The sequence below is a fragment of the Mandrillus leucophaeus genome, unplaced genomic scaffold (genome assembly GCF_000951045.1).
Source record: "Mandrillus leucophaeus isolate KB7577 unplaced genomic scaffold, Mleu.le_1.0 Scaffold187, whole genome shotgun sequence".
Classification (NCBI taxonomy): domain Eukaryota; kingdom Metazoa; phylum Chordata; class Mammalia; order Primates; family Cercopithecidae; genus Mandrillus; species Mandrillus leucophaeus.
In genome coordinates this window covers 357,999-380,423 of record NW_012101887.1, presented here as the reverse complement: position 1 = coordinate 380,423, position 22,425 = coordinate 357,999, and the positions used below count along the sequence as shown (strand labels likewise).

The 22,425-nt window shown below is 35.6% G+C and overlaps 1 protein-coding gene across 5 annotated transcripts in view; it reads right to left on the bottom strand.

Moving 5' to 3' along the window:
• The window catches only part of RASA1 (RAS p21 protein activator (GTPase activating protein) 1), a 121,684-nt gene that overhangs the window by 48,685 nt on the left and 50,574 nt on the right, over window positions 1-22,425 (bottom strand). For 3 of the 5 annotated variants that reach the window (XM_011977998.1, XM_011978002.1, XM_011978001.1), the window contains 5 exons: window positions 10,196-10,348; window positions 8,968-9,103; window positions 8,275-8,345; window positions 3,486-3,603; window positions 192-223 (listed from right to left, as the gene is read on the bottom strand). In XM_011977998.1, coding sequence (XP_011833388.1) covers window positions 192-223; window positions 3,486-3,603; window positions 8,275-8,345; window positions 8,968-9,103; window positions 10,196-10,348 — 510 coding nt within the window. Of the gene's footprint in view, window positions 1-191; window positions 224-3,485; window positions 3,604-8,274; window positions 8,346-8,967; window positions 9,104-10,195; window positions 10,349-10,711; window positions 10,758-22,425 lie in introns of all 5 variants that reach the window. The other 2 variants (XM_011977999.1, XM_011978003.1) reach the window with 2 other exon arrangements.

Here is a 22,425-nt window from a genome sequence, read left to right as displayed (position 1 = left end):
TTATTTTAAAAATAATACTTTATCATTAGATCTTTAAGAAAATATTTAGAAATCAGTTCCCTGAGCCAAATTAAAAAGTTAAGTCAGTCCAAAAACTTTAAAAAAATTTTTTTTGGCCAAAGTTTTCCAATTAGTAAATTTACAATATAGATATATATTTTTTTCATTTTTAATAATTAACACCAACTCACATTTTTCCTTCATGTGGATCTTCTTCCCGGCCCTAAAGGGAAGACATTAAGACAGTATTTTATGTAATTAACTGTTAATCTACTTTTATTAAAATTCATAGAAATCATATCTTCAAACATATCCCCCACTATCCTTACTTATGTGTATACAAAAAAAGATGTTTCTGTTCAATAACTATCTTTCCATACCTCTCTTAATCTTTTCTTGTTGCCATTACCCTAACTCAGGCCCTCTTACCCACTTTTCTTGAACTAGTCCAACAGCCCAACTAATATAATTATGTCCTACTACAACACTCTAATCTGGATACATCAGTTTCAACAGCAGCTTTGCCCTACATTAAGAAAAACCAAACAAAAAACAAACACCTCTCTACTGCCTACAAATTTCTCATTCTGCAACTGAAGTCCTTTACCACAGAACTCAAGTCCACATTTCCTGTCTCATACTACCAAATTGATTTTTGGTTCCTATACCATGGTCACACATAATTTCCTATTTGCCAATCTCCCACCACTGTAGCTTGTTCTTTTTGTTCTTAGAATGCACTTTCCACTTTTTGCTTTCTACCTGTTAGATAAATACCTAACCAATCTACGAAGGAACTATCTCAAATGCTACCTCTTCAGTAAAACATTCTGAGCCCATAAAAAGCAACATCAAGTTTTACTTTGAATATAAAAGACATTCCCCTTTTATCATGTTTTGAACTTTATTTTATTCTATATTCCTCTGATTTAAGATACAATAGTGTTACTCATTCCACTATTACGGAGAAAAATGGTCTAACTATACATGTGGATTTACTTCTCACAATTTGGTCCTCACTCATTAAATACCTAATCAAACTAAAATCAAACACTCACTGAATGCTACTATATCCAAGAGAGTAGGCTAAAACAAAAACAAACAAAAAAACAAAAAAACAAAACAAAACAAAACAAAAACAAAAAAAAACCTATAAAAATGAATAGCATTATCAGTGTATCACTGCCCAAAAGGAGTTAATCTCTTGTAGAAGAGGTTTACACTAAATTAATTTTAGACAGTGGAATAGAATGCAAAATTAACAGGGTGCTATGGAAATACAGAAGGAAACAATTTTGCCTAAGAGACTCCAGAAAGGCATAAATCCTCTGTGAAACAACGGGTGACATATGAACTGAGCTGATAAAGATGAATCAAATTTTATAAGGCAATCTATCAGGGCAGGAATGTCAAGGAAGAGGGGAAACTATAAGCACAGAAACATTCATTTACTCAACAAACATTTACCGAATGCCTACTGATGCCAGACACTATTCTAGGCAATGGTAATACATCAGTGAATCAGAGATAAAAAATCCCTCCCCTCAGAGAGCATACATTCTAGAGTTAATACATAAAAGTATAAATGTGTTTGGGGAACAGTAATTAGAATTTTAGAAGGAGAAATTCCTTAAATCTAACTACTAACTGAATGTCTGAAACATCTTCACAAACTAGATGTCCAAATGGTTTTTCAATCTATAAGGAATTCACTACACTCTAATAAAGCCCATCATGAAAGTTATTCTACACATTGGAGTGAAAATTGTTTATAACTGATGTGGAATTATTCCACTATTAATTTATAATGTTACTTACTATATTCATTTTTAGCAACCACATCACATTATTCACTCATACTGAGTTACTAACTTTTTCCTTGATCCCTTATGTATTGATGTGAGGTCATGTCTCCTTATTCTGGTTTGGATTGTTATTATTATTTTTCTGTATACATTGAGTAATTTTCACTTTTCTTTAATATTAAAGTTTATCTTGTTAAATTTGATCCAGAATTCCAAGAGCTCAAGAAAATTCAACTATTGTGCAATTCCTTTAAGTAATCAGAATTGGGAAGATGGTGGTACAGCAGGGAGAGGGAAACCCAAACTAAGAGTTGTAACAAACACATTTTACAGGAAAACTATCATAGATAGCAAGATGCTTCAGTATGAATACCGTTTGCCTATATGGAATAAATATCTCTTTTACTGTAGAATACAGAATACTAATCTAGGAATTAGGAGTCCTAATCCTAGCTCTTTTACTAAATAACTATATGACTATGAGCATGGAATGTATCACACCATTTCCTCAACTTTTTCCACCTCTACTCAGTATGTTTTACTTCTATGGTTGCCAGAATAGGCAGGTAAGAGAATTAATAGGAAAAAAAAAATATTCTCCACTGCAGTCTTCCAGGAGCAATAATCTTCAGCATATTATCAGGTCTGTGGCATAATTTAAAAACAGTAGCTTTGAGGACTGTAAAAGACAACAGAAAGCCACTCCATCTCACTAGAAAAATCCGAAAGGAAAAGGAGAATTCCAAAGTTACAATGTATATTTGATACTGAGTATTATCTCTGAAATATAAAAGCTGTTTGAATGCTGACCTGTTATTAAAAATGCACCTGGTAATTGATACCATATGATAACGTATTATATGATGGAACAAAAACAAGGATGAGATTCAAAATGTAGAACCATGTGATAATTATGTATAATATAAATGAAATCTTCCAAGTTTACTGGAAAATTTCATTTTCACATATATTGGAATTTTCACATATATTGGAAAGATAAAGAATCTAAAACCAAACATGTGTAACCAGTTGAGATTCCATGATCAGACTGATATAACTTCACTTATGAGGAAGAAAAAGGGGGCAAAAAAAAAAAAGAATAAAAATAAGCATAAATAGGCCGGGCACAGTGGCTCATGCCTGTCATCCCAGCACTTTCAGAGGCTAAGGCGGGTGGAACACTTGAGGTCAGGCATTCGAGATCAGCCTGGCCAACATGGTAAAACCCTGTCTCTATTTAAAAAAAAAAAAAAAAAAAATTAGCTGGGCATGGTGGCACATGTCTGTAATCCCAGCTAGCTGGGACGCTGAGGCACGAGAAATGCTTGAACCCGGGAGGTGGAGGTTGCAGTGAGCTGAGATTGTGCCACTGCACTCTAGCCTGGGCAACAGACCAAGACTCTGTCTCAAAAGAAAGCACAAATGTTAATATATTTTTAAGTCACAGAAACTCACACAAGCTTTCTGAATATTGGCAGTTATGTATTATAATATGCTAGCTTGATTATGTTCCACACTAACTATACTTATAATAGATTTTAATGAAAAATTCCTTGTACTTCTCAATTCAGTTCTTTTATAAAAGAAATGTATTCATAGCTACTTTCTCTGATTATAGACAAGATCCAAATTTATAAAATATTTAGAATCTAGAATTGAGAAGAAAAGAACAAAACTTACCACCTCTTCTACTAGGTCTTCAACAATAAGGCCTTGTTCATCTGTTCTTAAATTTGTAACCCACATCCATCCATCTTCTAATTCATTATGAACAATGAACATATCTCCTTTTAAGAAACTGAAAAGAGCAATTTTAAAGTTATTAAAATTAAAAATTTTAAATACAGAAATTAGAATAGTCATATACCACAAAATAGGATAAGGATAGTATTATATTGAAAAATGCCAGGAATTAAGAGTCAAACACTCTAAATTTGTATCTTATTTCTGGCATTATCTACATGTCAATTCCTGAAGATAATAAATAATCTGAATCTTAATTTCCTCATGAGTACAATGTGTCTGATAATAGTATCTGCACTATCTATATAACTGAATTATTGTTAGATTCAAATTACAACTTGTTAACAGAAACTGATTATACATATATTGAAGGTTTTGGGGTGTAACTACAAGAAAACTGAATTGAAAAACTTATGTTTCAATGTTATTACTCTTTCAGATGTAGGCTAGATATAAAATAAAAACACAAAACAAATATAATTAACACATTATACATACATAAGATATAGAGTTACTTAGAAACTGTTTATTTTAGATAAGCATGATGTAGATGCTTATGTCAGTTAACATTTTTCCTATAAAAAAACTAGGGCTTATTTAATTCACCCAGATACCCATCATCCAATGGGTACAGCATTCTTTCTCTGAAAGTGGTACCAAGGGATATATTATGAGAAAGGCATGTATGTTTTTTTCTGTTACCAATTTAAGAGTACAGAGTACAGAGATACAACTTAGTTTCCTTTTACTGAAACCTACATGTTTTCAACCTCCACACAATTATAGAAATAACAAGTTGCTGATGTATTTCATCAATATAAAACCATCAGTAATCCTTGAATTTGTCCTTTCAGGCTTAAAAGAATGCGTCTGAACACAAAGTTTCCAGATTTGTTGATGGTACCATTAACCCTGTATCTATAACTGTATTTGTCTTTTTTTCAAGCAATTTTCCTTTTGATTTTAATCTTCACAAACCAAAATCTAAATTTAAGTAAATTTAGTAATCTAAATTTAAGTAAATTTAAGGAAATCTCTTCTCCTATCCTTGAAAGATTTAACTACTTTCTCTGTGCTATCTCCAGCTTCATTGTCTCTTGGATAATGTTTCGGACAACAGAACTGATACATAACATTTAACTCAATATTTGAATAATCATAGAATATTGTGTTCTATCTTGATTCTACAATCCTTCTTAATGATGGCCAATATTTCACTAGCTGAATGGCAGCAGACATTACCACTTAACCAGTTAAATTATTCCTTTCTAGAACCACCTAAATAAGCACATTAAAGAAAATCATTATGAGTAAAAATAGGTGCACGTGAAATGGTAAATTTCATTTCTTAGTTAAAAGTAGTCATAAGAGATATTTCTAATTTCAAGTTTACTTGTTGCTGCTATAACAACTTTTCATCGTGCAAAAACCAAAAAAATGTTTTAAATAAGCTTGTTAGTAGTAACAAAACCTAATCATAACTCATTCTGTATTATTTTCTATTATTCCCCCCTAAAACAGGCTACAGTGCTTTATTAAATCATTAATTTTTTAGGTATTTTTATTTTAAAATTCACAGGTATGCATAAATTTTTTAAAAGACTCATAAATCCAAATGTGTATCATCAAAGTATTGTTTAAATTCTCATCTTCCTAGATCAGCTGTTTTTTTTTTTTTTCTTTTTTGGTTTCCCAGGACTTCTTTACTCTCTTAAAAAGTGACATCCTAAATGGCTTTTATTTACATGGATATCTACTGATATTTACCATATTCAAATTTAAAACAAATGTTTTAAAATATTCACTAATTCCTTTAAAAATAGCTCATTAAAAATAAGAAAAATATAACTTTTACAAATTTAGTGAGAATATCACTGTTTTATAATTTTGCAAATCTCTTAATTTCTGGCCTAACTGAAAACTGCTGGAGTCCCATATCTGTTTCTGTATTAAATTTGCTGCTATTGATTTTTTTGCTTAAAGCATATGAAGAAAATCTGGCTTCACCTAAGAATGTAGTTGTGAAAAGGCTAAGTATTTTAATAGCCCTTTCAGATGATTATAGATATTCTATTAAATCACACCAAAAATTCAATGAGCGGTACTTTCTTGAAAGTTAATTGTAATATGGAATCCAAAACTATTTATCAGTGAACTTTCTGTATGCATTCCAGTAACATCTATTGGTCTATCTTGCATTTCAAATTACCCATGCATAATTTTGTAACAACATGCATCGACCTTTTAGAAAATACTAGTTCACCAAGCTATCTATATCTTCTAGTTGTTAACACATTATACACTATCAAAATCTCTCATTCTTGGCCAGCCATGATGGCTCACGCCTGCAATCCCAACACTTTGGGAGGCCCAGGCAGGCAGATCACCCGAGGTTAGGAATTCAAGACCACCCTGGCCAACATGGTGAAACCCCATCTCTACTAAAAATATCAAAATTAGCCAGGTGTGGTGGCAGGCGCCCATAGTTCCAGCTACTCAGGAGGCTGAGGCAGCAGAATCGCTTGAACCCAGGTGGCAGAGGTTGCAGTGAGCCAAGATGGCACCACTGCACTCCAGCCTGGGTGACAAGAGCGAAACTGTCACAAAAACAAAAAACAAAACAAAACAAAACAAAAAAACCTCATTCTTTATTATCACTGCCTGTCTCATCAGAGAAGTCATTATTTCAGAAACTGTCAAACTTTTGATGGCCAACACAGAATGTCTAAAATTCAAAGTTTTACTCAAAACTCAAATTTTGTCATTGGCAACAAACACTAACAGTTTTTTTCCTTGAAATAATAGTCTTACTTTGTTCTTCTTCAAAAAATGTCAAACATTCTCTTAAGTGAAAATGGTGTGCACAAAAGTAACAGCTAAGCCACGTGCAGTGGCTCATGCCTATAATCCCAGCACTTTGGGACGCCGGGGCAGGCAGATCACTTGAGGTCAGGAGCTCAAGACTGGCCTGGTCAACATGACAAAACCCCATCTCTACTAAATAACAAAAATTAGCTGGACTTGGTGACACACGCCTGTAATTCCAGCCACTCAGAAGACTGAGGCATAGAATCCCTTGAACCCAGGAGTTGGAGACTGCAGTGAGGCGAGATGGTGCCACTGCACTCCAACCTGGGCAACAGAGCAAGACTCTGTCTCTAAAAGGAAAAAAAAAGGAACAAACTAGTTCAGCTCCCAACTCACTGCTTTTCCTCATGACACTGATCTCTGGCACACAGCAGAAGTGTTTTATACATACTTCCCATTTCATCATACAGATTAAAGTGTGTGGTCACAGGTCAAAATTTAATAAATATTTTTTAGTCCCTCATCAGTAACACTCTTAAATGAAACTGTCTTTGATTAACTCCAAGTGTGTAACAGTAAAGAATACTGTACACTTTTGTGCCACAGCCTTGATTTCTACTAAGGCACCAGCAGTTTTACCATACATTGCTTTTGTACTATCATTGTAAAATTTACGGTGAAAAAGGCAAATTATGTCTTAGTATGATTATGAAAATAATCTGATCTCATGGATTGTGATGGCTAATTTTATGTGTCAACTTGGCTAGACCGTAGGGTTCCCAGATTAAACATTATATTTCTGGGTTTCTCTGTGAGGGTGTTTCTGGATGAGATTAGCATTTGAATCAGAGGACAGTACCCTGCCATCCCCAATGTGCATGGGCATCATCCAATTCACTGAGGGTCTGAACAGAACAAAAACTGGAGGAGGAAGAAATTCATCCCTTTTTTCTGCCCCACTGGTTGAGCTGGGACATCTCATCTCAACTTTTCCTGCCCTCAGACTAGGATTTACACCATAGGTTCCCCTGGTTCTCAGGTCTTCAGATGTAGATTGAATTACACCACTGGCTTTCTTGGGTTTTCAGATTACAGACAGCCAACTGTGGGTCTTTACTGTCTCCATCTACCATTGTGTAAACCAATTCTCCATAAAAAATCTCCTCTAGAGAACACTGACTAATACCCAGTGTCATTCTAAATAAGTCTCAAAGATCCCCATAGTTACATGAAACACACTTTGAGAACTGCTGTCCTAAATAATCCCACAAAAAATTTAAAAATTACCTAAATTCATAAATTTGTAATTCATCACTGTTCTTCTTTAATATATGCATTTTCTCCTTTGTCGTTTATAGGCCTTTCCAGTTTAGATTACAAATAAAAATGTGTCAGTAAGAATTAAATGAGAATTAATGGTAAGAAACAAAGTTTCCACTAGAAATTTAAATACCTTATAGAAAGACATAATTTGATTATCAAATTATATAATTATAGAGAAATAAAACTACAAACTAACATGTTGCATAGTTCTATAACATTACTAAGGTTTAAAATTATTCACCCCTTACATAAAGTAGAAGCTTATCCTTTATAGCTGTGGCATAAATGTCACGTGGTAACAAAAATTTAAATAGGATATAGATTGAAACAGAACTCTCCTTACTTTGTGAGAGACAATGTAATAAAACCTAATTATTTCTCCTGTCATATTCACTGAGGCCACCCTGATTCAAAATCACAGTCTGAACAAATAAGTCAACCCAGAGGTCCAGGACCAACAGACCCAAATCAAAGGCTCTTTCACCTTGCTGTATGCCATTTCTTCAAATTTCAAAAGCTTCCTAGTCCAAGAGTAATAAATCTTCGAAGTCTAGCTCTTTCAAATGCCTATACATGAGAATAGATTATAAAATACCTTATTTCATCAGTGTCTGGTACTTTAGTGTAAGGTAGAATAGCTCGTACACGCCTTCTATCTTCTACTGGCTAGAAACCATAAAAAAAAAAAAGGATTTAAAAAGATGGTCTTTTTATCTTAAAGGCAAAAGAGGTATATGCACATAAAGCCAATAAAAATTCACATTAGAAATTCCATGGGATCATTCAAATACATTTTTACTTGGACTACAAATATGCAGTGCCTAGAAAGCCTTTTTTGTTGTTCTTGTTTTTATGAAAATTATATTTTAAATATAAGCAATATGCTTTTATAAGGTAATATGAATGATTTCATTTTAAATATACTACATGAAACATATAAGTTAACCTTTCATTGATGATACACAAGGCATTTCAGAATCTTGCAGCAAAGTCACGGTTAGTACTATGAAATCAGTAATTTCTTCTCATACATTCAGAAGTATTTGTTAGGCTATCACCAAACAGTACTTTTTTTTAATGTGGTTACTTAAACACAAAATTACTGAAAAATATTTTCTTTTTTTTTCAAAGAAGTTGTCCATTTTGTTCTGACATTATAACCCAAATTAAAATTTAATACAACAAATACTTCTTGAATTATAATAAACATAAGAAACTGAGCAATAGCTAAACCCACTATTGTACTGAAAAACAAAGTTTTGAAAAATATTTTATTCATTTTACTTGCCTCTGGTGGTGCAACTGGGTAAAGTAATTTTTCTCCTTTAAGCAAACAAGAGACATGACTGTAATAACCTATTAGGTCTGACAGTGAAGAAAAACGTCTTCCACCAATGTAGTAATCTCCACACATAGCAATAATCCTATTTGAACAGGAAAAAATACAGTATAAAAAAATCTTTACAGTCAATTTTAAAGACCGAGTTTCATAAAGAAATTATAAATCCATAATTTCCATACTCTTTTCCTTGTAACTATATCCTTATACTAAAATACTACTTATTAATATCTTCATCACAGCAAATTACTTGGGGCTATTTCTCTTACATATATGCATGCATTTGATATGAAATACGTATCAGGCTTATAAACCTCAATTACAGAATTCCATCAAATATTTGAAAATTCACCCTCAGATACCTCTTCTCACTTTCCATATTTAAGGCTGAATTCACAATGTTAGTAAGTTTTCTCTGGCTTAAAGGACCTCACAGATCTCTTGAAATATTTCAAGAGATATATTTATCTCTTGAAAGATATTTTGAAATCTTGAAAGATTATCTCTTGAAGAAATATTTCAAGAGATATATATATCCAACAAAGTACAGGAATAATTTCACATACTACATGTGGTATCATGGTACTACTGAACCTTATTTTAAAATCTAAAAACCAAGGGTACAAAAACATTTTATCATTTAACACTATATGCATTAGATTATTTTTTTCAATTTCTTCTATAAAAATGAAACAGAATACAATATGGGTAAATATGTTTATATATACAGAATATTTGTACTTGAAAATTTATATGCCTGTTTCACTGAAGTGCATGTCTGCAAAGAGTTTTAGAACAGTGAAGCTAAAATAGAGGACACAAAATTTGAGTTTTAAACAGGGTTTCCTATACTCTTTGTTATTCTACAGTCTAAAAGTATACAATTCCTTTATTTTAGACTTGTCGCTCAAAGTTTATTTGTAATTCTTTATACTTTAAAAGCTATAAATATATTTGAGGATCAGCACAGTAATGCCCAAATATACTGTTTTTAAACAAAAAATGTAAACATTCAAAAGAATCTCTCTAAATCACTGATTAAATCATTTGACTGAAAACAAGCTTCCTTCTCTATTATTTGTTACTGAGTCATTCACCTTTATTATACCGGTATATTTTTGAATATTATATCAAAATAGCTACACCATTTGGCTTCACAATAGGAATAAAGACTTACCTAAAATGGTTGACAACATTCATCTGGCTAAGAAATGAAAGTACAAAGGACCCTGGCCTTCGATCACTCTCTCTTATAAGGTAACTGCCAGACTTCCCTGCCTGCCTGAGGCGTTCTTCTGCTATTGTTCTGTCAAGTTTTCCGTGATACCACCTAGGGGAAAAACAGAGAAGATATTACAATATAATAGCAAGTGTAAAATTTCTAGTGATACTTGAAAAACATACTACTAGAGGTTTTAAATGCCTACATGTAACTTAAACATTTACATTTTACTCTGAACCAGTTATTCCAATTTTAACTCAATTCAACCTCAGTCTCTCAAAAAATACTCATTTACTTGGTCTTTAATTTGTTCTAAAAGCTCAGTTCTAGTCATCTCATATATAAATCTCTTCCATTTCTACCCATCTCCCTACTTCCAGGATTGCCTGCTATTCAAAATATAAACACTACTGCAACCAAATCCTTACTTAGAAAAATAAGATAAAGAAATGGAAATGATGAATTTACTACCTCGATCTTATACTGAGGAACCATGACTTCACAAGGCACATGGAACCTATGAGAATATAAAATGTTTTATTCCATTTTAGTGTTTGTGCCCTGAGACAGGAAAACAGAATTACACTGTCAAAGGATGCTATTTTAATTTCCTGTTTGAACATGAAGCTGATTAATCCCTTTGGCTCTAAGATAATCTACTCCATGACTATACATTTTACATTTGCACTCAACTTTCCAAATTTATTTAACAAACATTTGGGGGAATAAACAGCACCTTTGTCCCTTCACCCTTCTTGCTCTCAGTTTAACTGTATTCTACCTACATACTATCAAATGATCTACTTGAGAAACTGGCTATAACTCTAGCATCATCCATGATACCAAGTATGCCTATAAAAGCCTCATAGACTGATATAAACAGAAACATGCTTAGAAATATACTAGAAGTATCATACACGCATGGTAACAAATCTCCAAAGTAACTGTTATAAAATATTTTTACATTTTTCATAGTTTAGTCAAACTCATCCTTAGATACTTACAGCCTAATTTGAAACATTCAGAGAAAAACAACAAACATTCATATTACATTGATATATTAAATTATGTAACATATTATAGTACTTCAGCTTTACCACTCAGTTTATTTGTAATCTTACATTTGTAATAATGTAGTATGTATTTTATATAATATATAATAAGCCAATGATAAAAGCATTATGCTACTATGACTATTTTTGTAAGCTTGTTGTAATAAAAGCTCATTATTTTTGACACCTTAATTTTTAAAAATAAAACAAAAACACAGAAACTTAAAACTTACGGAAAGAATCACTTTTAGTTTTCTTCTAAAATCAACCTATTTTAAATAGAGCCCTATGCATAAGGCTGAAAATAATGAACTTATTTATAGAGTTCCATTACAACTTAACAAAAAATATAATTGTAAACTGTTAGTATTAGAGGAAGAAGGGAAAGAGCAATCAATACTGCATTCCTCTAAAATCCTAATCTTAGTTCAGTCATCATCTTTGAGGCAAATGACAAGTAATTTTAACTTTCAAGAGCTCAGGGATTTTTTTATTCTAAAATGGAAAGTTTACACCAGAGATCATAAAGGTCCCCTGAGGAACTATAATTTAACAACATAAGAGAATAAAATTTTGAAATTTCAGGCTGTAAGTTTAGCTGTGAAAATATAAGGGATATCCTTAGGTTATCCTTAGAATATGAAACTAGTGCTTTCCTCATTACTTAAAGCAGTAGAACTATCCCAGAGAGCAGATTTATATACCCAACAAAGATAAAATTAAGGACAATTTTAAGCAAATCTCTATTTTTGTGTACTTGTTATTTGTTAAATTTCTGTTCTGTCTTACGCAGTGTCAAGATGAAAAGGTTTTATTTAATCTCCTTAATCTTTTGAACTTACCATGAAATGATACACAGAGATACAGGAGGCATTACACAATTACTATTTTACAATAAATATCTGACTTACAATTTTAAGTGATATATACGTCTATTTGTGGTTTGTAGTTGTTTTTGCTTTGTTTTGTTTCAGATGGGGGTCTCACTTTGTCACCCAGGCTGGAATGCACTGGTACAATCTCAGCTCACTGCAACCCCCACCTCTCGGGCTCAACCCATCTTCTCACCACAGCCTCCCAAGTAGCTGAGACTGCAGACACACGCTACCATGCCCAGCTTTTTTTTTTTTTTTTTCGTAGAGACAGTGTTTTGCCTGTCACCCAGGTTGGTCTCAAATTCCTGGACTCAAGCGATCTGCTCACCTCAGCCTTCCAAAGTCTGGGATTACAGGTGTGAGCCACCACACTGAGCTGATTTTTTACATCTATGTACTTTCAGTAAGATCTGAGTATTCAAGTGGATAAGTCAGTTCAGGAGAAAGACATTAATCTAAATAAGTAACTATTTCCTACATGTTAGCAATTTCCTTTCATGTTAAAAGGTCATAAGCTTCAAACACGTAAAGCAAAACATGTCAATTCTTGATTATGACTATAAACTGCAATTAAATTATCCAGCCATCAGCTTGTAAACATTTATGTAGTTGATTTGATCCTTAAATGTTTTATGAATACATCACAATAAATCCAAAGTTATAAGATTTGATTCAGACACCTTACAGATTTATAGAACCTAGGTAAAATACTATATAACCTTTAAACACCAGTCCTTGGGTTTACTCAAAAACAGTGTTTCTCAACCTTTTTTTAACCCACAATCTTTTTCATAAATATAAAAATTTTACCCTACTGAGAGATTCAGAGTCCCTAAGGTGGCTGCCCTGCACAGAGAATCATACATTCTAATTAGCCCCAGTAGCCAAGAAAATGTTGTCTACCTTAACTTTCTGAAGTCTGTAATTCTTTTTATTCTAGGTATAAAATATATGGGATATGCCTTTACAAAATATACTCTCAATAACAAAGATATAACTTTCCCAAGAGTGAACACTTTGGGAGTGGTTGTCTAAAATACTCAATTTTTTAAAATGCTACACTTTCTGCCTCTACAAATAGTCACAGCAATAGAATTACAAAGAAATAAAAGAAAATATTTAATCAACCCCACTATTACTCTTAAGTCTTCACAGTCAAAGCCTTATTATATCTCTCTAAGAGCAGATTTGCTGGTGACTGTTTTCATGTAAATTAAAAAAATAATTCAACTGGAATCTAGAATACCTCAAAGAAACATAAGCACAAAAGTTATACTGGTGGTATGAGAATACTCTAACATGAGATTACCAAATAATAGCTCATCACCTAAGTTAAAGTTTATAAATCTGCTCACATTTGTGGCAATTATAGCACAGAGTATACCTGGCACATAGCAATAATAAGTTTTAAAAGTATTTGTCCATGAAGGAAGAAGTGTTGACTCATAAAACAACATTGAAAAATACTTTATAAGTCATCTAGTTGAACCACCTTGCCAATGTAAAAAACAAAACAAAACAAAAACCTCTTTTTTAACGTCAACATAGGAAGTTCTCCTTTTTTTATTTTGGAAACAGAGTCTCGCTCTGTTACCCAGGTTGGGGCGCAGTGCCATGCTCTCATGGCTCACTGCAACCTCTGCCTCCTGGGTTCAAGTGATTCTCCTGTCTCTGCCTCCCAAGTAGCTGGGATTACAGATGCGTGCCACCACATCTGGCTAATTTTTGTATTTTTAGTAGAGACTTGTAAATTAGGGAAATTAATTTCTATCTCAACCTCAGAATAAAATTAATGACTTGTCCTAAATTGCTTTAAAAAAAAATACAAAAATGAAAACTACTACGTAGGCTTTATAGTAGAACAGTTAAGACTCTAGAGCCACTGTCTTTGAATCCCAGCTCTGCCACTGAGCTGCGCAAATGTAGGCAGATATCTCCGAGCCTCAGTTTCCTCATCTATAAAAGGAATAGTGTCTACCTCACAGAACATTGGCTTATTATTATTAAATGAGCTAACACATATAAAGTTGCTTAGAAGAATACCTAATGGATACCAAGAACCTAGTAAATATTAGCTTAATTATTATCAAACCAGTATCACAGGGGAATAGAGGATACTCAAAGGCTATGGGACTGACTAATAAACTTCTTCAAAAAAACTAACACATTTTATGACTGTTGCATAATAGGTGATCAATCTGTGAATCATCTTAGTCTCAATTACCTATTTTCCAGTCTTGTTTACTTTCCATGTAATTTGGGGAAGAGGACAGAAGAAATCAATCTTTTTTTTTTACTAAGGCATTAACTTTAGGAGGAAATTTTCTCAAAACTCTTTTTGAACATTATAAAGCATTCAAATTAATTGGGGCTGCAGGTGCCACACTATTAATAAACTAGAAATTCTATTTCACCTGGCAACTCTAGAAGGAAACCCTCAAAGAACCCCCATTCTTTTCCCAATGTGTGTATATTTTGGGGGTTGGGGGGCAGTACAAAGGATAGTAGGTACTTGAGATACTATGACTTAAAACTGCTTAATGCAACACGTTAATAATAAAGCATTTATGTCCTCCTATTTTAAAAGTAAATTTCCCTCTCTCTTCTTCCTTGCCTAAGGAAACTGGGGAAAAGGAACAGCAGGAGGAAATTCAAGAAGTACATACATGTCTTCCCAGCTAGCTTTGTAAATTTTTGTTGAGAAATTTTACAGGTAGATATGGAGTTTCTTAATTTCATTTTTTTAGAAATACAAATCAATTTATATACAATATCATACATCTAAGATAAAACTGCATGTGAAATAAGTGAACAATTTTTAAAAAGGCACAGAAATCACTCTATTTTAAATTTGGAATCACATGAACATTTTTTATAAATGTGTGCTGTGGCCAGGCACAGCGGCTCACGCCTTTATAGACCAGCACTTTGGGAGGCTGAGGAGGGGACTGCTTGAACCCAGGAGTTCATGACCAACCTGGGCAATATGGCAAAACCCCACCTCTACAAAAAATACAAAAATTAGCCAGGCATGGTGGCACAAGCCTATGATCCCAGCTACTCGAGAGGCTGAGATGGGAGGATAGCTTGAGCCTGAGAAGTCAAGGCTGCAGTGAGATAAGATCGTGCCACTGCACTCCAGACTGGGCGACAGAGAGAGACCCTGACTCGGGGGAAATAAAAATGGGGGTGGGGGCTGCTGCATATTGCTGGAACACATTTGAGGGGCCCTAGTGAGGCCTTTGTGTTTTATAATCTGTCTCACTTGATCAGAGAAAAATATGTAAATTTGTGCAATGAGAAAATATCCTAGTGTGAATGCAGACAGGCATTTCATTGAAACTATACAATTATTTACAACTCACTTGACAATCCCAAATGAAAACTGTCTACTACACAACAGAAAACCATTAAACCAGTGCTAACATCAGTAGACTTCCTTTTATAAAAAGAAAACTAAATTGAAGTTACCAGCAGATCGCTTTTACTGTCCACTTGGTTTTTCCTTTTGATTATATTACCGACAGGCACCAAAGTAGTTACAGAGAAACATACATGCAGAAATCCAATTGCCAAGAAATCTTTTGCATCTGAATCACTTGGGAGTCTGTGTGCCTGATCATACTACAAACTTCTGGAGTTATTCTGCAAGTCTCAAAATGCTAATCAGACTTTCTTACACATGCTTGTGTCTTCTAAAACTAAATTGGTGATTTCAAGTTGGTATGCATTTGCTAAAACACAGAAATCTCCTAAAGCTCCCATAATTATGTGTAACTAATACATTCTTACTGTCTGTGATATGGTTTGGCTGTGTCTCCACCTAAATCTCATCTCACATGTTGTGGGTGGGACCTGGTGGGAAGTAACTGAATTACGGGGGCAGTTACCCCCATGCTGCTGTTATTGTGATAGTGAGTGAGTCCTCATGAGATCTAATGGTTTTATAAGGGGCTTTTCCCCCTTTTGCTCAGTACTTCTCCTTGATGGCACTATGTGAAGAAGGACATGTTTGCTTCCCCTTCTACTGTGATTGTAAGTTTCCTGAGGCCTCCCCAGCCCTGTGGAACTATGAGTCAATTAAGCCTCTTTCCTTTATAAATGACCCCAACTCGGGTTTGTTTTTGTTAGCATCATGAGAATGGACTAATACAGTCTGCTAAAGGTTTTTTTTTTTTTTTAAAAAAAAAAAAAAAAAAGCAACTGATTTCTTAAAGTGAAGAGGAAAGTAAAGAAAATTTATCTCATACTAAGTGACTTTACTTGGCATTTTTTCAAATCACTATGATAGACTAAAATTGGGTCACTGGCAAATTCACTTGAACAACCACTAGGCTAAGCAAAACAGGTGTAGTACCCCTTAGACCAACTATGCATCACTTAAACTTGGGGAAGGGGAAAAGAGAGCATGTTTTTATCTTAGCTATTCTTGGGTATATTTGTATATATCCAGATAGCTAGAGTGTGAATGTATGTGTGTGTGTGCACATGCGTGCATGTGTGTATGTATTTATCTCAGATCAAGTTAGTTCAAAGTAAGGGCAGAAATGCTGTTTCCTTTTTCAATAGGTAATGCATTTACTATTGAACTAAAGAGGTTTTAGTTTTGAGAGAGCATTTCTAAAGAAACAGCACTATCATACATTCTGTCCACCCAAAATTAACTAAAAGACTAACATACAAAAGGTGAGAATACAGAAGTTTACACTGAAATGCACTCAACCATGATTGTGAAGTTCTTACTACCTTTAACTCCCATCACCCTAGTAAACAGATAATGAAGGGAAGAAAAAAACCACACCTCTCCAAGAAATGTTATGCACTAATCAAATGTTGCGAGGGAGGAGGAAAAGGGAGGGAAGGCTAGCACAATACCTACTAGCAGGAGGCTAAGATCAGTTAATACAGCATATTTTCAATCTCTTTTATCTGTGTACTTTAAATTCTCAAAATGGTATAAATTCTTATAGTTGGGATTTTCTTAGAACTTCAACAATTACAATATCATACCATTCAGCACATGAAGACAAGAAATCACTACATCTGAAGGTTAAAAGTAAACTTTAGTCTAACATTGTCTCTTATTTAGTTCATCTCCAACAAACTATCTGCCAAGCAGTGTGCTACATGGTAGACGATAACAGTAAATACCACAGAACACCATGACGTGTAAGTTTAGGATCCAATGGAGAAGACATTCAAATTAAGCAACTGTAATCTGGTAAGGTAAGTAAGAGGATACACAGGGATACAAAAAAATACCTGTCTCAGTCTTAGAATTTTAGCATACATTTCCTGAAAGAACTGATGGCTAAACTGATGGCTAAACTGATTTGGAAAAAGGGAGGGACTGAGAAGGAAAGTGAGAAAAACGTAACAGGCAATGGGAAAAAGCACAGGCAAAAAAAAAAAAAAAAAAAAAAAAAATGACTTATCAAAAGATATATAGCCATAACAATACCCTAAACATTCTTCGTAATATACTTTACAAATCTAATTCCCACCAAGTAAAATGGAAAGAATATAAGTTTATAAGTAGACATGTTACCTTACTTGCTGAATACAGACATATTACCTTACTTATGGAATTTCTTTCAGTTCCTCAAACTGAAATATGCCTCAAAGAACATTTTAAAAGTTCAAAATATTCTCAGATCTGTCCTTTCATCTGGTATCAGCAATAACCCTATGAGCACAGGGCAGGGGAATGGGTATTATCCACTCTATCCCTCAAAAGTTCTCCACAATATACCCATTTTTCTCCTATACATACGCTTATATCCCAAACAAGTTACAATTATTCATTCAACAAAGATTTTTTTAAGCTCCTATTATGTGTTAGGCAATGTTTTAAGGCATTAGTTTTCTTTCTCTGTGCTTTCTCAAGGTATTTCTCCTATGTAACTTCTTTTAAGAAATAAGAGTGAAATATTACACAATTTACTCAAAGGTCATCCTAAAACTAAGGCACTTTCTACATGTCTTTTCCTCAGAATTTTCCATTTCTGTATTTATTCACAGTCATGGAAATATCAGTTATCAATCAGCTCAAATTATAACCTCTATGAGAGTGATCCCCAAATTTCCCTCTCTAAATCTAACTTCCTTCTTAAACGCTAGGCTTAAATTAACAAAGCCCTCCCAAGAATCTTCACCTTAAGGTGAATATATCAAAATCTTAAAAAATTAGCAAATATCTCTACAAACACACAGAAACACACACACCCACACCCACTCACACTTCTCTTCCTCTTTATTGTTAATGACACCAGCATCCTTCCTAGTGTCCAGACCGGAAATTTCAAAAGCAACTTTGATTCCTTCTTGTGGTGTTACTTTATTTATGTATGTGGTTGTGTTTATATATCTATATTTTAAAAAATAGATTTTCATCCACAGTTCCTGGTTTATAACTCCCATAGCCCTTTGTGTTAGTCTGTCTTTGCATTGCTATAATCGAATACATGAGACTGGGTAATTTATAAAGAAAAGTGGTTTATTTTGGCTCATGGTTCTGCAGGACTATAGAGGAAGCATAGTGCTGGAATCTGCTTTCAGGGAGGCCTCAGGTAGCTTTTACTCATGGCAGAAGGCAAAGGGAGAGCTAGCGCATCCCATGACCAGAGAGAGCAAGAGAAGGAGGGAGGAGCCAGGCTCCTTTAAACCAGTAGTCCCCAACCTCTGGCACCAGGCACTGACTGACTTAGTGGAAGACAATTTTTCCACAGACGGGAGCTCAGAGGAGATGATTTCAGGATGAAACTGTTTCAGTTCAGATCATCAACCATTAGATTCTCATAAGGAACAAACAACCTATATCCCTCACATGAGGAATTCACAACCGGGTTCGCACTCCTGTGAAAATCTAATGCTGCTGCTGATCTAACTTCTGCTGATCAGAAGGTGGAGCTCAGGCAGTAATGCTCACTTGCCTGTGGCTCATACCTCCTGCTGTGTGGCCCAGCTCCTAACAGGTCATAGACAGGTACCAGTCCACGGAGTAGGAGTTGAGGACCCCTGCTTTAAACAACCAGCTCTCGCCTGAACTCATTACCACAGGGGAGGGCAGCAAACCATTCATGGGGGATCCACCTCTATGACACAAACACCCACCAGACCCCACTTCCAACAATGGAGGTCTCATTAAACATGAGATTTGGAGGGGACACACATTCAAACTGTGTCACCCTCCTTATAGTCTTTTATTACAATGTTTGGTGTGTTAGTCCTCAGAAAACAATATCCTTGACCTTCTCCTGCCCTCCTTTCACCTGCACCAAGGCAGGACTCTAATTTTCCTCCACTTTTCTGACTGTGGGTCATAATGCCCTCATTTCAGAGAGGGTCTTGTAGGAGGCCTTCCTATTGGGGAAAGTGCTGATGTCATGAAAATTCCATAAAAAACCAAAAGGAGTGGCTTCACAGCTGAACATGTGAAGATGGGCAAGAAGGTGAACAAGAACTCATCGATTTGCTAGGAGAGTGGCATACCCTAACTCCATGAAAACAGAGGCTCCTACATTTGGGACCCTTCCAGACCTTGCCCTATGGCATCCAGACCTTGCCATATGGCGGTTTACTTGTATTCTTTAACATACCCTTCATAATAAACCAGTAAACATGTTTCCCTGAGTTCTGTGAGTAGCTCTAGCAAATTAATCAAACCCAAAGAGAGGGTTGTGGAAACCCCAATTCGAAGCCATCTGGTACAAGTTCTAGATATCCAGACTTACAACCAGTAGGAAGGAGGGCCCAGTCCCCAAGACTGAGCCCTAAGCCATTGGGATCTGACACTATCTCTGGGTAGTGCCAGAAATGAATTGGAGGCCAATCAGCTGGTGTTCACTGAAGAACTGATTGCTTATTTGGCAGGGAGAAATAGCGTGCATTTGGACACAGAAGTCTTCTGTGTTGATTGTTGTGGTGTAAGGGCAGAGGAAAAACAATTTAAGAGTTTTTCCTAAACACTTATCTTCCTAGTCATAAAACTACTGTCAACTTGTATACTGCACCTCCAGTATCACTGAAATTATTCTCCAGTTTTCCATTCCTTCATTCATTACCACCCTCTCCATATCATACTGCTCCAACCCTTCCTACAACTAGGGAAAGATTAATCTCCCTAATAGGCTCTTTCTTCCTAAACCACAGGCTTAATCATTTCACTCTAATAGCTCCAAAGTGTAGAAATGGCTATTCAATAACAAGTACAAACTATTCACCATGGCATTCAAAAGCCATCATGAAAGGCTCCAGCCTCCCTTTTAGCCAAATCAGACTATGTGTAACTCTACAAATACTACCTTGTTTCACCATGTCTTTTCACAATACAGTCATCATTTGATTTTTGCTTGTCAAAACACTATTCTATGTTGAGTTCCAGGGAAAAGTATACTTGCATAAAGCCATTTTTAATCCCCTTTAACTGAATACATTACCTCCCCCTGATATGGTTGCTCTGTATCCCCACACAAATCTCATGTTGAACTGTTACTCCCAGTGTTGGGGGAGGGACTTGGTGGTAGGTGATTGAATTATGAAGGCAAATTTCTTCTTGCTGTTCTCGTGATAGTAAATTCCCACAAGATCTGATGTTTTAAAAGTGTGTGGCACTTCCTCCCTTTGCTCTCTCTCTCTCCTGTCACCATGTGAAGACGTTCTTGCTTCCCCTTTGCCTTCTGCCATGATTGTAAGTTTTCTGAGGCCTCTCCAGCCATGACTCCTGTACAGCCTACAGAACTGTGAGTCACTTAAACCTTTTCTTCACAAATTACCCAGACTCAGGTAGTTCTTTGTAGCAGTATGAGATCAGGATCAAACAGAAAACTGGTACGAGAAAAGTGTGGCACCGCTATAAAGATACCTCAAAATGTGGAAGCAACTTTGGAACTGGGTAATAGGCATAGGCTGAAACAGTTTGGAGGGATCAGAAGACAGGAAGATGTGGGAAAGTTTCGAACTTCCTAGAGACTTGCTCAATAATTGTAACCAAAATGCTGATAGTGATATAGACAGTGAAATCCAGGCTGATGTGGTCTCAGATGGAGACAAGGAAGTTACTAAGAACCAGAGTAACGGTCACTCTTGCTATGATTTAGCAGAGACTGGCAGCATTGTGCCCCTGCCCTAAAGATGTGTTGAGCTTTGAACTTGACAGAGATGATTTAGGGTATCTGGCAGAAGAAATTTCTAAGCAGCAAAGCATTCAAGATGTGATTTGGTTTTTTTCTAAAAGTATATGCCCATATGTATGAAGAAAGAGATGGTATGAAACTGGAACTTATGTTTAAAAGGGAAGCAGAACATAAAAGTTTGGAAATTTTACAGCCTCACCATGCTATAGAAAAGACAAACCCATTTTCTGGGGAGATATTCAAGCCAGTGGCAGAAATTTACATAAATAACAAGGAGTCAAATGCTGGTAGCCAAGACAATGGGGAAAATGTCTCCCAGGGCATGTCAGAGATCTTCATGGCTGCCCCTCCAGTACAGGCCTGGAGGTCTAAGAGGGAAAAATGGTTTCATGGGCCAGTCCCAGAAACCCACTGCTAAGTGCATCCTTGGGATTTGGTGCCCTGCATCCCAGCCACTCCAGCTCCAGCTGTGGCTGTGGCTAAAAGGGGCCAATGTACAACTTGGGGCATGGCTTCAGACGGTGCAAGTCACAAGCCTTGGTGGATTCCACATGGTGTTGGGTCTGTGGGTGCACAGAAGGCAAGAGCAGAGCCTCCACCATGATTTCAGAAGATGGATGGAAATGCCTGGATGTCCAGGTAGGACTCCACTGCAAGGGCAGAGCCCTCATGGAGAACCTCTACTAGGGCAGTGCAGAGGGGAAATGTGGGATTGGAACCCTCACAGAGAGTCCCGACTAGAGCACTGCCTAATGGAGCTGTGGGAAAAGGGCCATCATCCTCCAGACCCCATAAGGGTAGATCCACTGACAGCTTGCACTGTGTGTCTGCAAAAGTCACAGGCACTCAATGCCAGCCCATAAAAGCAGCTGTGGGGGTTGTATCTTGCAGAGCCATGGGGCAGAGCTGCCAAAGGCCTTAGGAGGCCACCCCTTGCATCAGCGTGCCCTGGATGTGAGACGTGGAATCAAGGATTTGGGAGCTTTAAGGTTTCATGACTTCCCTGCTGGGTTTCAGACTTGCACAGGGCCTGTAGCCCATTTGTTTTGGCTATTTCTCCCATTTGCAACAAAAGCATTTACCCAATGCCTGTACTCTCACTGTACCCTGGAAGAAACTAACTT